Source organism: Hyla sarda, chromosome 4, assembly GCF_029499605.1.
Source record: "Hyla sarda isolate aHylSar1 chromosome 4, aHylSar1.hap1, whole genome shotgun sequence".
Taxonomy (NCBI): domain Eukaryota; kingdom Metazoa; phylum Chordata; class Amphibia; order Anura; family Hylidae; genus Hyla; species Hyla sarda.
This window is the reverse complement of record NC_079192.1, coordinates 150,423,055-150,440,356: the sequence shown is the minus strand read 5'-3', so window position 1 is coordinate 150,440,356 and position 17,302 is coordinate 150,423,055. Positions and strand designations below refer to the sequence as shown.

The following is a 17,302-nucleotide window of genomic DNA, read 5'->3' as shown; positions in this document are numbered from 1 at the left end:
TTCTTTATTCTGTGGGTCAAAAAGATTAAAATGATACCCATGGTTACATACTTTTCTATTATTGTACCGCTTAAAAAAAAAAATCGCAAACTTTTTGTTCAAAATCAGTATGTTTAAAATCACCCTATTTTGACCACCTATAGCTTTTTCAATTTCCGTATATAGGGCAATATGAGGGCTCGTTTTTTGTGCTGTGATCTGTACTTTTTTTTTTGATACCACATTTTCTTATATAAAACTTATAAATCACTTTTTATAAAATTTTTGGGGAATAAAATGTTACAAAAAAGCAGCAATTTTGGACTTATTTTTATTTTTTACCTTTACGCCATTCACCGTACGGGATCATTAACATTATATTTTGATAGTTCGGACATTTATGCACGCGGTGATACCAAATATGTTTATAAATGATTTTTCTTTTTTACGCTTTTTGGGGGTAAAATGGGAAAAAGGGACAATTTCCATTTTAATTGGGGGAGGGGATTTTTCATAGCACTGATCAGTGTTATCGGCGATCTTCTGCTCTGGTCTGCTCGATCAGAGCAGAAGACCCCAGGAGACGGCCGGAGGCAAGTGGGGGGACCTTCGGTCGCCATCTTAGATAGGCGAGCCGATCATCTATTTAAACGTGCGCATTGCCGCAGATGCCGTGATCTGTATTGATCATGGCATCTGAGGGGTTAATGGTGAACATCGGCGTGATCGCTGATGTTCGCCATTACCGGCGGGGCTCCGGCTGCTGATAGCAGCCGGGACCTGCAGTGCATGATGCGAGCACCGCTCCGATGCTTGCGGTCATGTACAGGAGGTAGATGTACATCCTGGTGCGCGAAGTACCTCCGCAAAAGGACGCATATTTACATCCATGGTCGTTAAGGGGTTAAAGGGGTTCTCCGGTGCTCCCTCGTTCTGAACATTTTGTTCAGAACGCTGGAGCTGGAGGCAGTGATGGTGACGCCAAGGCCACGCCCCCTCATGATGTCACATCACGCCCCCTCCATTCATGTCTACGGGAGGGGGCGTGTCAATGACACGCCCCCTCTCATAGACCTGAATGGAGGACATGGCGTAAAGTCACGAGGGGTGTGGTCGTGACGTCACGAACACTGCCGCAGAAACCCCGTGTTTGTTTAGAACGCCAGGTGTTGTGGGAGATTGTGGGAGGCCCTAGCAGCGGGACCACCACAATCAGACATCTTATCCCCTAGGATAGGGGATAAGATGTCTGGGGCGGAGAAACCCTTTAAAAATGTTCTTTATAAAGAATATATATTAGGCTGTAAAAAGAAAGCTCTCACAGTTTATATCAGAAGCTCTGTGCAAAGACTTGGCTACAAACTGCCTAATCTTCCATCCTGCGGTATAGAATAGTTTTAATGTCCTCCACCGGCACTGTCTCTGTGTACTACAGTTTCCTCAAAACACCCAAAATATTCACTGTTAAATTAGCCTCCTATGATAATAGCGACAGAGCCTTAGTGCTTGCAATTAGACTGTAAGGCCTGCTGGGAGGCACTTTCTGTATAGTGCATCAATAGTTGCTGGTGCCATATAAATAATGGGTAATAAATACTGCGAGAGTAAAAGCTGATATAGAAACCAAGAAGAGGGGTATTTCTAAAATCTGAAGATAACAATTTCCACCTCCCCGACAAAATGACTTCCACCAATCTGTATTCGCTGCATGTTCCCTAGGTACTGCAAGAACATTGTGGACATTATTACATCATCCCTTATTAGCAAGTCCTACAGAGTCTCTTCCAAGGTCCTACCTTGGCTAATATTTCAAAAGCAAGAAAATAGAAAATGACCTCATATCCCTCCTCACCCCCATCCCTGAGGGAATGCATTGCTTTTAACCTTCATCTGTATTGTGATATTTAACTTCTTCAACAGTACATGGCGCTATCAGTGCTGGAAATGAAATATGAAGGTTAACCCTTTGTACCCAGCAGCTGGCGTGAAAGGGAAAAATTTCACAATTAGGGTACAAACATTTCTAGCAAAGACATGGCAATGTACAGTAAATGATTCCGGGCTGTTCTTCTTAACATTAAGACATCATTGTTACCTGAGCATTTTTCTTCTTCATATGTCCTCCATTGCCAAACAATATCATTGCAATAGAATGTGAATGTAAATTTATATTATATAATACATTATTTTATAGCAGGAGCTGAGAGTAACCAAACACATTCTTAAAATACTATATACTGGATATGCTTTAACATAATAAACATTATGCTATACCTAGTCTAAATAGATCACAAGAGCATAGAGATAGAGCATAAAAGTAAGCCACCCAACCAAAAGCAGTGACTAGATTCATGTATTATTAGATACAGAATTACATTGTTTTTTTTTGCTTAGCACTTAGGAACCAAAAGGTTTCCATTCACTGCTATGTATGTTTTTATTCATCACATTGAAAAAAACAGGCCAGTCTTTTCTCATTTTGCTATTAGGAGTCCAGTGGGCAGTCTTAACATTGACTATTGTGTAGGACAGCCCACTGCACTCCTAAGCCCAAGATAAACAAAGTTTTAGATGAATTATTTACTAGTTTATTTTAATCTCTTCCCAAGAAAATACATATCTGTTTACTCATTTCTGGATTTTGTTTAAACACTAACTGCTTTCCAACAAATTTATAATCTGGCCTATGGTCTCCCCAATGTGCTCTCAATACTGTCTTGTCCCCTTGAAAAAGCATGTGATACGTGAGCTAAACCGGCAGAATGATTCCCCATGTAAAAGACCCAACGATCAGCTGACACATGAGCAATCACTTGTTCGTCAGCTGACCGCTGGGAAGGTGCGGCCCTAAAATATTTGTTGGCCAGCAGCACATCTCTGTGTAAACAGGGGTTGTTCTGCTGACATAGATGGCGTTCAATCATTAAGGCGTTAAAAGGCTCATTAAACAAGCTCAGATCTGCTAGATCAGTGCATGTATCAGGCATGGATCTGCCCGTATAGGACGCTTACTCATACACTCACTTTCCGTTACTACATACTGTGTATTATTTATAGGTTGTAATCCAATTATTCCCTTAATATTTCTTCACCATATGTGTGGATTTATAACATACCGAATCTGCATTTTATACATTGATTTATTGCTGCCAGGCAACATTTATGGAAATGAGCATGAAGATCTAAGACGCATTGTGATCAGTGTGTACACGCTCATTTGACCCTTTATGGTGACCTCATTAAAAGTAGGTCCCTATACTCATAGAAGTAGCCCAGTAACCCAACTGCACCCCAACTACTGAATCTTTTCCCACAAAACTATATATAAATTTGGAATCTTAGCTTTACTTTCTCCGGGGAATGGGTATCTTTTTGTTATTTATTTATTTATTTTTTATGCTCCTTCACTTGGTGTTTTAAGTGGCCTAAATGCTTTATTTTTGTTATTTATTATGCCCTCTACATTATAATTTAACCACATTGGTTTTCTTCTGTTCCTGACCCTTTTATTCCCATAAGGTATGTATCACTCACAGTAAGAATTTAAGATACTTTTAAAAATATCTTATGTCTTGTTTTTGAGGACGATTTCCCAATGGCTTCTGTAAGCTGATCAAACTTTGTATTCATGAAGTTCAATGTTTTTGTGGCTCCTGACCTCTACTTGTGTAATTGCCCTCCCCCAGTACCTTTAAATACTCATCTAACCCTCTTGCCATCTTCTCCCCGAGTTCAGCTGCATTCTCCCAATATAGGTGCAACCTGTCCCTACTGTAGAGCCTGTAGCAGACAGAGAAGTTTTCCATTAATCCAAACCTCTCCTTCCTACACCAGTATTTTAGCTTTTTGTTTACCTCCTCAATATCCCGCTGTCTCTCTGACGTGGCACGTGGCATAGGTAGTATTACTTACTGCCTAAGTCTCTGAAATAATTTTAAGGGCCTACCTCTAACTTTGTAATTGGTGCCAATGGCACCATGACCACTAGGTCTTTACCAGACAACTTACTCTGCAGTGCTGTACAGAGATTGCCATTGCTCACACTGGTCCCTGTCCCCATTGCGCAGGGCCCACAATCAAAATACCAAATTTACTACTATATGATAGTGGGAATGTGGGATAAAACCAATGCAAACACAGGGATAACATACAAATTGCATGCAGATGTTGTTCTTGCTGGGATTTGATCCCTAGACTTCAGTGCAAGGCAACAGTGCAAACCACTGAGCCACCACCCGCATGGTAATTATCAGCCCCTGGTCTCCTCCACATCATGCTGCTCTTAGTGCTGCAGCTTCCATTGTACTCATATGTTAGCTCCACCTTGGGGGGCGGAGGTAAATCCATGTGAAATTCCAGCCAGCCCATTAGAGGGATGCCTGCCCCCATCCATCCTGTGACATCACATTCACTGGAAGGTATAGGAAGTAAGAGCAAATGTGACATCACAGGAAATAGAGAAATTTGAAGCAGATCAGCTTTGTGATCCAGCACAAGAACAAATGAGGAGTTCTGGGAATAAAAAATGAAAATGTGTATACAATATACAACACCCACAGAAGTCCCAGACAACCCCTTTAAGCGTGTATTTGCATGTACAGTATCCTGTGCATCCTTGATCTGCAGGATTTAAAGCTGAACACAGCATCAAATCTGCAGCTTCAAAACCTGTACATCAAATATGCGTGAATACACCCTAAGGGTACGTTCACACGTGCAGGATCTGTTGCATATTTTCTGCAGCTGATTTTGTTACCCATTGAAGTTAATGGGTATCAAAATCAGATGCACAAAATATGCAGCACATCCTGTATGTGTGAACATACCCTAAAGTAGTATATACACAGAAACAACATAGCCTTCATCTACAGATCATGCACAAATGTTTATAGATGCATTGTTTTGCACCCTGATAGAAATCACACATTATGTATGGAATGCCTTACATCCTAAAGCTTTAATGCATTTTGCTGGTAACATACAACATGCTCAATAGAAACCTAACATCAATTTCTATTTTGTAAAGTGCAGACACATTCTACCAACTGTAGCTACCTCAAGGGTAAAACCATCATATCTCCCACTTCTGTAAGGCAACTGCTCACAACCATTATATAAATGACAAAATCATCTAGCATAATACCCCACATCCCTGAGGGTTAATGTCATAGCCTGTGACACAAGGTAAAGCTCTAATGTCATCTAAAGAGGATTTACTTTCTAGGAAAAGAACAAATGGTTCTAAATGGTTAGTGAAGGAAGACAGATTATGTTGCATTGCTCATATGAGTTGAAGAGAATCACCAGCCTATATTATGACCAACTAACTAATAAAACAAGCATTACAAACATTACTTCCATCAAGAAGAAGATGTTAGCAGAACAGCAATAGTAAAATATGGGCATTATGCAATGCTATATTTGTCCTTTCAATGATGAAATTGCATAGATAAGACAAAAAAACTAAAACAAACAAACATGGCTGCTCTTTGGATATGAGAAGCTTTGTAGTTTAGATATTTATAAATACATGTCGAACGTACCCATAATTCTATTGGTCAATGCAGCAACACCTATTTTTAGACTTTATTCTGTCACTTACAATTTTATGTTTATATATTAAAAGTAAAATTTTGGGGGAATCTTGGGATCTCTGGCTTAGCTCTTGGGGTATTTGTGAGATTACTTTCTAATGGTACACTCACACAGTCGGATTACCTGCAGAATTTCCGCAACATATTTGCTGCGGAAAATCTGCAGCGAATTTTGCTACCATCGAGTTCAATGGGTCCAAAGGAAAATCTACAAATCTGCCCCTATTGAGGATTTTCTGCTGACCCATTGAAGTCAATGGGAGCAAAATCCGCTGCAGGTAATCCACCAGTGTTAATGTACCCTAAAACATGACATTTTAAATGGGCATTGTCAGAAACAATAACTTTTGATATGTTATAAAGCATGTAAAAACTAAAAAATGGCCACTAGGGGTCCCCCTGCCTCCTTGGTCACATACCAGTCCTGCAGTGTCCAGTGGTCATCGACATGTCATGGACACCATAAGTGATTGACAGGGCTGCAGGCAGGTCCAGGGCCCTCTGAGTCAGAGCAGAGTGAAGGAGGGGGAGGAGTTATCACAGTGAGGAGAAGAGAGGGACACGCCCCATTGCCTCTGCATGAACAGATTCCTCACTGAGCAATGATGGCAAGTAAATAAAGGTAATTCTGAGAGAAATATAGGTCGTACACACATAATTAGATGTACGTGATCAGGATGAGGTACTGAGCAACACATTACATTTTTTTTGGGGGGGGGGGATTTGACAGGTACCCTTTAAGAAAAAGCAGGAGCATGCAACACACCTTCTCTAATGCGGAAAGTTGGTGTTGTAAGCCATCACTCTTCTTATTAGCTTCTTCAAATAGAGCTTTATATTTGTCTGCCTGGGTCTGCTGTATATTGGCTGTTCTCTGTAGCCTCACACGCTCCTCTTCAAGGTCTTTTACCCGAGACGTAAGGCTGCGGTTTTCATCGTCCTGTCAATTACAAAAAACATTAAACGTGCCCATCGGTTTGTGGAAAAATAAGTGAACAAGGGACAAAGTGGACTGAAATTCCTCAGAGTTGCTCCTTAATGAAAGTAAAAAATAAATAAATCAGGTTTTACCTTCTTATTGCATTCATGAGTAACGCTGTCCAGCTCTTCCTGCATTACTCGTAACTTTGCTTTCAGAAATCTGATCTGAGCCTCTGCAGAATACAGAAAACCTGTTATAGCTATTCATAGTAAAACAGTGCAGTGTAGTACATCCTGCTAAAAAGAAGTTCCCAGTTTACGATTTTATCTCACTAGAAAATGAGGTAGGAAAATACACACTAGATATGAAAGGGACGTATAACACAGATATCACTCAGTATAAATAAGTATGGGATTACACATTAGACCAAAAACATGACTGCTAATTCAAAACTAAAGAGCTGTTGCTGAACAATATGTATCTGTATTTTTGGCAGACAAACAGCAGCTTGATATGGAGTGATCCCCTTAATGTCATTGTATATTGTCATATACATCCCATTTTTTTTCTTTTTATTGCCATACTTTCTGCCATGTATAGTGAATTTTCTGTCAGCAGAGAACACTGTGGTCAGGCAGAAAAGAAATTAAAAAAAGAAAATAACTTTCTCTGTAGTATACAGCAGCTGATAAGTACTGGAAGGATAAAGATTATTTAATAGAAGTAATTTACAAATCTGTTTAACTTTCTTGCACCAGTTGATTTAAAATAAATAGTTATTCACCGGAGTAACCCTTTAAGAAAGTCAATCGGCCTATTTTCCATTATTATATGTATATACTTCCCTTTATTTTACATTGTCACATCTTTGGACTTACAAATATCCCATATTGCTACTCTTTTGGCTATGTGACATACTGCATGAAACATTTATTTCCGCTGTACTTACTTGTGATGACATTTTGTTCAGGACAATCCCACTATAAAATCTTTAAAATATACTTACTAGAACGTTTTACTTAAATAGAAATGCTTGTTTGTGGAAATAGTGACAACTACTCTAATCATTTTACAGAAATTCAAAAGCAACAATAAAAGGGTTAAACGTTCTAAATATCATATTTTTCTATTTGGCCGCTATTAAACCTCAGTAAGATACTTATGGTGGATATGTCACCAACCCTTGAGGCTTTTACAAAAATAAATGAAAAAGTGTGCGTATAATGCTTCCCTTACAACTCATAATGCCTGTACAATGTGTCAAATATGTGACGCTTGACTCAATGTGACAAGCATGCAGAGCTGCGGTAGAAAAAAAGGATGAGTGTCAGCAACCAACAGGACAGTCAGACCTAAGCCAGAATTAGATATGACAGAATATCATGACCTAATATTACTTTCTGGCATAAAACAGACTTTTAAAAACCTGAACTTATTACAGACTAATGCTTTTAGTGAAATATTTCCTTGATCACTGTTCCGACACAAAAGCAGAGTATTATATGCATCATTTGCCAGCATTGTCGGCTCTAGGTCTGAGGTTCATGGTCTCACTGGCTCATACCCAATGCTGACACTGTAGCTCAATATCAAGGGAGCAAAGAAGTAGTGGAGGTGACAGACATCCTTTGGATGAAGCAAATACATTACTCGCACTCTGACAATTCACAGCCGCATGGGCTTTGCCTTAATGTTGTCAAAAAACTTCACACCTTTAGCACAAATGCTACACCGGTCACCCACCGTCATACCTGTTAATTTCACTCCAGTCAAAGAAAACTGCATAGTTAAAACTCTACAATGACCCACAAGAGGAAAAATGTTAGAAAATTAAAGGGGTACTCCGCACCTAGACATCTTATCCCCTATCCAAAGGATAGGGGATAAGATGTCTGATCGCGGGGGTCCCACCGCTGGGGACCCCCGCAATCTCCCTGCTGCACACAGCATTAGTTTAGAGCATCAGGTGCAGCGCCTCCATTGAGGGGACGTGACCGTGACATCACGAGCGGGCGTGACTGTGATGTCACAAGCCTCCGCCCCGCTTCGCCAGTCATCCGGCACTGAGCGAAGTTCGATCCGTGCACCGGATGTCTGGGGTGCCGCAGCCGAGATCGCGGGGTCCCCGGTGGCGGGACCCCCACTATCAGACATCTTATCCCCTATCCTTTGGATAGGGGATAAGATGTCTAGGGGCAGGGTACCCCTTTAAGATAATATCTGGTCACTTGTAAAATGGAAAAAAAAACATCTCTAGAGTTATTATTGCTTGCTCTCTTAATAAGTGCTGTATACTGCAGGTATGCACTATATGGCAAAACATTTAAAAATGTAAAGTCTGAAAAAGAATATACACAAACTGAAATGAAAGAAATTTTTACAATTTTTATTTTTACATTCTATTTTATTTATAGCATTTTGGGGTAGCAATCTTCTCAAAGTTCCTGCAACACTAGCTGGGAAATTGACTTATATGAGAGTTATAAGCATGCTCTGTGGCATGTGCAGATTGCAAGAAGGAGGAGGTGTTGTATTGTTAGTGGTAGATCCTTTGTTACCTATATTCTGGTGTCATCTTTTATTGTAATCCTGCACATGATGATAATGATGAGAGTGTTGAAAAGTTTTCTACAGAAAGTGTCAGATTATTATTAGGCTCAGTGGCCATTCCCAAGCACCTCTTGTAAATGGTGGAACCTGTGTTAAGTTTTGTTTTCAGAACTAAAGAGGTGGATTTTTGTAAAACTTAGCTGCTGGATTTTTGCAGCAGTAATATTATGGAAGATATCTGATTGGTTGGTTACTTTAAATAGAAGCACAGCACTGCCTAGAGGACACAACAACATATATTACTAAATTTATGTTGCAACATTTTCTACAAGAATAAACTAAGATGCATCCTGGCTAATTGAGGACTAAAATACCTGCTCCAATTTCATTGTTTATTCCTGGAATGACGTCATCTTCAGCGTTTTCAGGCAGTTCGCCCTCAGCCAGTTTGCTTTCAATCTTGCTAATGGTTTTTGCAAGAGAGAAGTCTGCAATATCTGCTGGGATTGCAACGTCATTGGCAATACGTGTGTCGGCTGTTTTAGGTCGAGGCCTTGAATTAAATAAGATATATTCTAGATCACAGGGAACTAAATCAATAAAATGTTTACTGTGTCAATTTATCTGTAGAATTACCTTGGTACTTGTTTTTTTGCAGAGGTTGCAGTATGTGGTCTGTTCCGCGCTGAAGGTTTTGTGTCTGTTTTACCATCAGTCTGTAAAATTAAAACCTTTAGTTTAGATACACAATAAGTGACTTGTAAAATGGAGGCACAATCACACCCCCTTAGCAATTCATATCTGCCATAGTCTCTACAGAATGCCCCTATAAACCATGGTGCAATTTATCTTCAAGCCAGTCTAAGTTCTGGGCTAAAGTGACAAGCCATATGGGTGTCATTTGTCCACCCACTGGATTTATCACAAAAACTAAGGAGCTCTAAGTCAAGGTAATATTCCACCCAGCACTTTTTCAGTACTTTAAGAAATTGAAGCAATAATTTTTTTTTATTAAACTAACTTTCATTGGTTTTAATCTTTGGAAAAGCAGAGGGAAACAATTATCATTGCTTTTTCTTTTCTACTGCATTCCCAGTACATTTTTTGCACTCTATTGTTACATTAAAGAAGTTTTCCAGGTTAACAATTAAAGCGTTACTGTTGTTAGAAAGAACTTTTTTTATTTAATACTTCATTAAAAACTAAGCATTTGGACTTCCGGTTCCGTACTGGCCGCCACAAGGGGTGCTTACCTCCCCATCTTGCAGCCAGAGGTTCAGGAGAGTGTCGGGAGGACCGGAGGCCAGCATCCCCGTTCCGCCGGAGGCGGCAGCAATAACACCTCAGTGGTCTCTCACAGCTTCCCCCTGAGGGCCGCTATCTTCTGCATGAGCTCGGACACATACACCCGCAAAAAGCACCGAGGTACCAGACGGGGGCTCTCACAGGAGTCGGGGGCAGCTTTTTCAGTGACAGGCAGCCCCAGAGCTTATAAGGGGCTGCCATTAAACACGCTACCGCTCCGGCCATGCCACAGAGAAGACGGGGCACACCTCCTGCACGGCCTCCTCACGCTCTGCACCCCCCATCTGTCTCCATAACTGCCTGAGTGACAGACTGCACCCCTACCATACAGTGCTCATAGGCACTGAGAGGATTTGGGGGCCCCGCTACCTCTCCATCCACGTTCCTGTTAACAGCGATTGTTTGCAATTTTAGCTGGCCCTGCCTCATGGACCGGTATCTCAGTAAAGGGTCCCAACACGGGGGTTCTCCAGCCATAGCGTCGCTTTTCACTCAAATACCGGCTCCAGCTTCTACCTCAGCGCCTTTCAAGGGCGCACAGAACCCGCGTGTAGAAATGGATGTTGTCAGCAGCCAGTTGCTGTTTGCACCTCAGGAGGGTACCCCTGAGCCACATGCGCCCCTTCAGCTCCCTCCCTTGGGGGGCGCCTCGGAGGTCTCCTTTTCCTCACCTATGGATCTTCAGACACTGGCGGCAGCCCTGGTAGAGCTTATTATACCTACTATACAGTCGACCTTGAAAACACCATGCGCTCCACGTTAACACAACTTCAGACCGATTTGGGCATTCAAACGGTCCGTCTTTAGGCGGAACAGCGCATTATAGCTATGGAAGATGAAAATAGCAGTCTTGCTACCAGACTTAGCCAACCTGAAACGGATATTGGAAGACATGAAAAACAGGTCATGCCAGAACAATCTGCGCTTAGTGGGGCTCAGCGAATCTCTCCTTCCTTCTGATTTGCAAGACTTTTGCCCAAGGCACATGGACTTGCACACAAATGCAGAGTGGAAAGAACTCATCGTGTGGGCTGGCCCCTAACTACCTCCTCTCAGCCGCAGCAAGCTGACACCTCCCGCCCCAGGCAAGTTATTTTCAAACTGTTGGACTACAATGATAAAGTGCAGCTCCTGAGGGCCTATCATAAACGTTCATCCCCCACTTACTTTTCGCAATAAGAAGCTATTGATTTTTGTGGACATTTCTGCTGATGTAGCCAAACGTCGGAGAGCCTATGGCAAAATTTCCACCGATGGAAGGCTCCTTTTCTACCTACACAAATCCGGCAGCAGCAGAAGCTACAGCAAATCTCGAGGGAGCCTATTCGTCACCCACGATCTCCTCGTCATTTTCCGTCTCTCTCATGGAATCCTGTCTTCTCACTCATCGAGGCGCAGGAGCAGACACACGAGATCTCCAGGTGATTCCAGGAAACGCCGCAAGTCAGCTGGAAGACGTAGCAGGAGTAGAAGCAGCCGATCCTCTTCTCCAGACTGAGTATTGTTTTTATGCCTATCTATTGCTGTTCACAGAACTAGTGGAGATGTATTGTCTCTCCGTTGTTTCCGTTGCTCTTGACCTGTAGGGTTATTCTTCTATTCGTGTTTGGGGGTCAGTCCATGTTGTTTACCTTATGGAGTGACTACCCCTTCTGATGGGATTACCATTACTGTTCTAATATGTAATTGAGCCTTCTCTGTTCTCCTTCTTATGTTTCCCTTCCTCCCAAGTTGTAGCCGGGGACGGGTACAAGTTGTATTTTAGTACTACTATTGAGCCATTTCCACAGATTAGCTCAACTATACTGAACATTGCTAGGTTTCTCACTTGGATTAGCGGGTGGGGGTTCGGGGCTTATCTCTCATTTATTGTTTTCCTAATCGTTCCTATGTAGTGTACAAGGGGCTCCCCTCCCTGTCATTGGCTGACCGGTAGTTCCTCTAGGTGTCTTGCTGTTTCCAGAGGGCCTGATTATTGTCTTTTGCTATTCCGGGCTCCAGTGCCTTACTCCCCAGCTGTATAGGAGGTCCAGGGTGGGAGTTCTGACAGCCCACATGCCTGAAAAAAGTGAAGTCCCTTACCCACTAGACGGCCGTCCTTTTTCTATACTAGGGATCGGCCTGTCCTGGGCTTTTTACGTTGATGATTTTGTTCGACTTCTGGAATATTTTCTACCGTTCCATGTGTTGGTTGCCCTCCCCGGGTCGCATATGCAACACGCAGTCCACATGTATTTCGGTCTCCTAGGTTGTGGCTGTTTCCTAAGATGGCACCTCCTCTCCCTTTCTTACTATTCTGTTTGTGTCCCTTTGGCTCCTTTCTTTGTACCATCTCCTATACGTACTCTATCCAGTCTTGTCCACTCCTCCTTGCCCCCAGGGGTTTATTTGGCAAATATGTGTAAGATTGTGACATGGAATGTTAAGGGACTACGCTTCCCTCAAAAACGCATGAAAGTTCTGCATTTTCTGAAGCGCCTGCATCCGGACGTGGTCTTGCTCCAGGAGACCAACCTTACGCAAAAGGACTTTCAGAGAATGCAGAAGTTATGGATGGGTAAGGTGGTGGGCAACTCAGCAGTGAAAGGCAAATCTGGAGTATTGACATTAATCAATAAATCTTTCGCTCACCGCATTCTCTAACATGACCAGGAAGAGGAGGGTATTTTCACAACTACAGCTGCTCCACGATGGCAACACTTATATTTACAATGTTTATGCTCCCAATCTTGATAACTCCTCCTTTTTCCACTCTCTAGCAGATACAGTTATTGGTCCGTTTACCATCCTGGGTGGAGACTTGAATTCGGTGGTAGACCAGCTAGTGGATCGTAGACGAATGACCCCTCCGACTACCTCTCTGCATCAGAGTGATAGAGTCCTTCCCCCTTTTCTGACGCAAACGGGGCTATTAGATTCTTGGCGGCACCTACATCCGGAAGGGGCGTGAGTACACACACTTGTACACATGTACACGTTTCTTGGTCTCGCATCAACTATTTCCTGGTTAGTCCCCTGCTGTGCTCCCGCTTGGGGGCAATGGACATACAGGATCTGGTCATTTCGGACCATGCTCCGGATGTTCTGGAGCTTCTACCATCGTGCCCCAAGGGCTCTGATTTCTTATGGTGGTTTCCGTCTTATCTAACAAAAGATGAATCCTTTCTCAGTCTTCTCAGGGGTTGGTGGCTGGAATTCCAGACCGACATTGCATCTCATATAGATAATCCCTCCCTCTATTGGGAAACCGCGAAGGTGGTCCTTAGGGGTAAGATCATGTATTATAGTAAAACGGTTAAGTGCAAAACTCTGGAAAGTCATGCAAAGCCAAGCGCATCCCTGTCAGAGGCATATTCCTGTTTTCTAGACTCCCCCACTACAGCCCATAAATTTCTGTGGCAGAAAGCGAAGACCTCATATGAACTCTGGCTAGACAGAAAAGAAAGGGTCTATAGGTCTCATTTTGAGGCGGACTTGTTTTGGCTTCTTGCGCGAATGGCACACATTCTAGATTTGCGCAATTCGACGAGGCACATAACGCACGAACCGCATTTGATCAACTCTGTCTTGGGATCCAATTACGCTGCTCTTTATTCCTCAACCCCTACTCCTACTGACGAGGGGGCAAGGTTTCTGGAGGGAATGGCACTTACCATCCTTATCCGATGAACAGAGTCAGGAGCTCAATGCAGATGTGACAGTGGAGGAGGTGGCAGCTGGCATCCACTCCCTAGCCAACAGGAAGGCGCCGGGACCAGATGGTTACCCCAGTAAATTTTACAAACTCCTTCTGGATCAGGTGGTACCCTCTCTGACAGCATACTTTAATGAAATATTGCTCACGGGCGTACTATCTCCAGCATCGAAACTAGCTTACATTAACCCCTTAAGGACGCAGCCTTTTTTCACCTTAAGGACTGAACCCTTTTTCGCAATTCTGACCACCGTCACTTTACAAATTAATAACGCGAAAACGCTTTTACCGAATATTCTGATTCTGAGATTGTTTTTTCGTGACATATTCTACTTTATTTTGGTGGTAAATTTTCGGCGTTAATTGCATCCTTTTTTGGTGAAAAATCCCAAAATTTCATGAAAATTTTGCATTTTTCTAACTTTGAAGCTCTCTGCTTGTAAGGAAAATGGATATTCCAAATAAATTTTATTTTTCTTCACAAACACAATATGTCCACTTTATGTTGACATCATAAAATGGACATACTTTTGCTTTTTGAAAAAATTAGAGGGCTTCAAAGCAGAGCAGCAATTTTCAAAAATGTCATGAAAATTGCTAAATCTGAAGGGACAGATGTTACAGAACTACAACTCCCAGCATGCCTGGGCAGTCGAGGCATGCTGAGAGTTGTAGTTTGGCAACATCTGGAGGGCTACTGTTTGGGCACCACTGTAACAGTGGTCTCCAAACTGTGACCCTCCAGATGTTGCAAAACTACAACTCCCAGCATGCCCAGACAGCCTTTGGCTCTCTGGGCATGCTGGGAGTTGCAGTTTGGCCCCCCTAGTGGTTGCCACAGTAAAGATCGATTTACTTTCACATTCAATTCCCCCCCCACTGTCGATTCCCTAACTGATCAGGATCCTGCAGGCTCCAGCGAAGATCTCAGGTCCCCAGGCATCTTCTCCTGCAGGTACGGCCTCCATCTTCTTCCCAGAGCCCCTCGACATCCAGGGGCGGGCAGAACGGGGGTTGCCATGGCAACCCCCTGTCCTGCGCTGCCATTGGTCAGAACTCCGTTCTGAGTAATGGCAGGGGATAGGAGTAGATCGCAGCTTTGCAATCTCACTCCAATCCTTTAGGCTGATCGGGGGTGTTGCTGACAACTCCGATCAGCCCTATTTTCCGGGTGATCGGGTCACCAGAGACCCGATCAGCCCGGAATTGGAGAAAATCGCATGTCTGAATTGACATGCGATTTTCTCCGATCGCCAACATGGGGGGGTCTCAGGACCCCCCTGGGCGATGTGCCAGGGTGCCTGCTCAATGATTTCAGCAGGCATCCGGCTCCGGTCCCCAACCGGCTAGGGTGGGGACCGGATTTCCCACGGGTGTATGGATACGCCCTCGGTCCTTAAGGACTCGGAATGCAGGGCGTATCCATACGCCCTGCGTCCTGAAGAGGTTAAAGGTAATTCCCAAGCCTGATAAGAGCCCCTTAGATTCTGTGTTTTATATCCTCTACAAACACTCCCGCTCCTGCATGCTGATATTACGAGCCTCAACTCTGCCTTCCAACGCTTCCTGTAGAAAGGCAAGCTCCCGCGTGTAGCCTTGCAGAAACTAATGCTTGGTAAAGCGGAGGGGAGAGTAAATTTTCCCAGTATCAGAAGTTATAACATAGCATGTCTTTTTCGCCATAGCTTGATTGGCTCCACTAATTTCTCTAATTTAGCGGGGGAAGAGGCTCTAGCTTCCCCTTGGTCGCTGCCGGTACTACTTCACACCTCTTATGCCAAGCTTCCAACCGGGATCAAGTGCGTGACACTATAGAAACCTGGAAGGAGGTACAGAAGGAATCTGGACTTCCGTTCCTTTTATCCAAACGGATGCCCTTGCTCGACCATCCAAAATTCGGTTTCTACATTGGTGCCAGTAGAATTTTTTTATCAGGCTCGCAAGCTGATTGCACAACATTGGCTGAGGTCCTCTACACCTACTCTATCTGAGCTCATAACGAAATTGAACCATATTATTAGGTTGGAGAAGGGTGTCTATCTTAAACGGAAAGCATTGCAAAAATTTGAGCTTATCTGGGGACCCTGGATAGATACTCCAGGTCTGCCTTCCACATACCTGCGTAGGACCCCTATGGTAGTGTTGTTGGGGGAGTGAGATAATCTGTCGGCCTGTCTTGTCTGCTGTCTTCCCGGTGTTACTTTTGTCCTATTTGTCTTGTGGCCCTGTGTTCGTCCAGTGCCGTTGTTTGTTTTGCAGTTGTGAGACTTTTTCACAGCTTCTGAGTAGGGCCCTACCTGTGTTCTTTTTTTGTCATCCCTTATGGGTATGCTCACCCATACCTGCTGCGGACTCCCTAGAGTGGTGAACATACATGCTCTACTACTGTAGATAACTTATTCTTGTTAAGTTGTGATTGTACAATATCTCTGAAATCTTTGAACGGTTCATACATTGTCTTGCACTATTTTTCCATTTTTGAAGTTTTGCCTTAATCCTTTTGGGAGGATATGACACGGGACTTATGGGGGGGGGGGGTTGTTTCTGTGGGTGTGGGGGAGGGGCGGGATGTATGGTTTTGTAATGTTTGTTTGTTTGTAAACTGCAAAATGTTTATGACTATCTATCTCCGATTTATATGTAGCCTTCTGAGGGCGCTTTCTCAAATATGACTCAAAGCGTGTATTCTGTACATGGGAAAGGTGGACTGGGGACACTGACATGGGGGGGGGGGACCGTTTTATATTTTGTTTCTTGTTTTCTGAAAACTTGTTTAATAAAAATAAATATATATATATATATAAAAATAAAAAAAACACTTTCCTTATTATACTTCATTAAAAAAATTTATTGCTAAAGATGTGAGGGGTCTCTGTCTCTTTAATTTTACAAACAAACCATGGTTACCAAGTAATTTTTGGTCCTTGCAACTAGTTATTTTAAACCATTCTGAGGAGTGAGGGAAGGATGTGTGGTTATCTCCCTGCTGTGCCTAAGTGTAGTGTATAATCTAGCTTTCATTAATGTGAGCAGAACACCTGTCTTTTCAGTAAAGGAGCTTTTCCATGCACACTGACAAGCAATACAAGGTTCTAAATTACTATTTATAAGCAAAATTATTTCTCTTTGGTCATTTTATGAACTTATTTCTTGTGTATCTGGACCATATAGGTTTCACATGGCTGAATTAGTGTTATAAAAAGCATGCACTTTAGGCACAAAGATTTGCAAATGTAAAAATGTTTGTGTAGCCCTCAC

General features: G+C 42.8%; 1 protein-coding gene across 2 annotated transcripts in view; it reads right to left on the bottom strand.

Annotated features, from left to right (window-relative positions):
• TEX9 (testis expressed 9) overlaps positions 1–17,302 on the bottom strand; it is a 47,125-nt gene that overhangs the window by 17,345 nt on the left and 12,478 nt on the right. The window contains exons 6-9 of one of the 2 annotated variants that reach the window (XM_056572383.1): positions 9,682–9,761; positions 9,420–9,598; positions 6,645–6,727; positions 6,340–6,513 (exon numbers count right to left, since the gene is read on the bottom strand). In XM_056572383.1, the coding sequence (XP_056428358.1) occupies positions 6,340–6,513; positions 6,645–6,727; positions 9,420–9,598; positions 9,682–9,761 (516 nt within the window). The remainder of the gene's footprint in view (positions 1–6,339; positions 6,514–6,644; positions 6,728–9,419; positions 9,599–9,681; positions 9,762–17,302) is intronic. The other variant, XM_056572384.1, reaches the window with a different exon arrangement.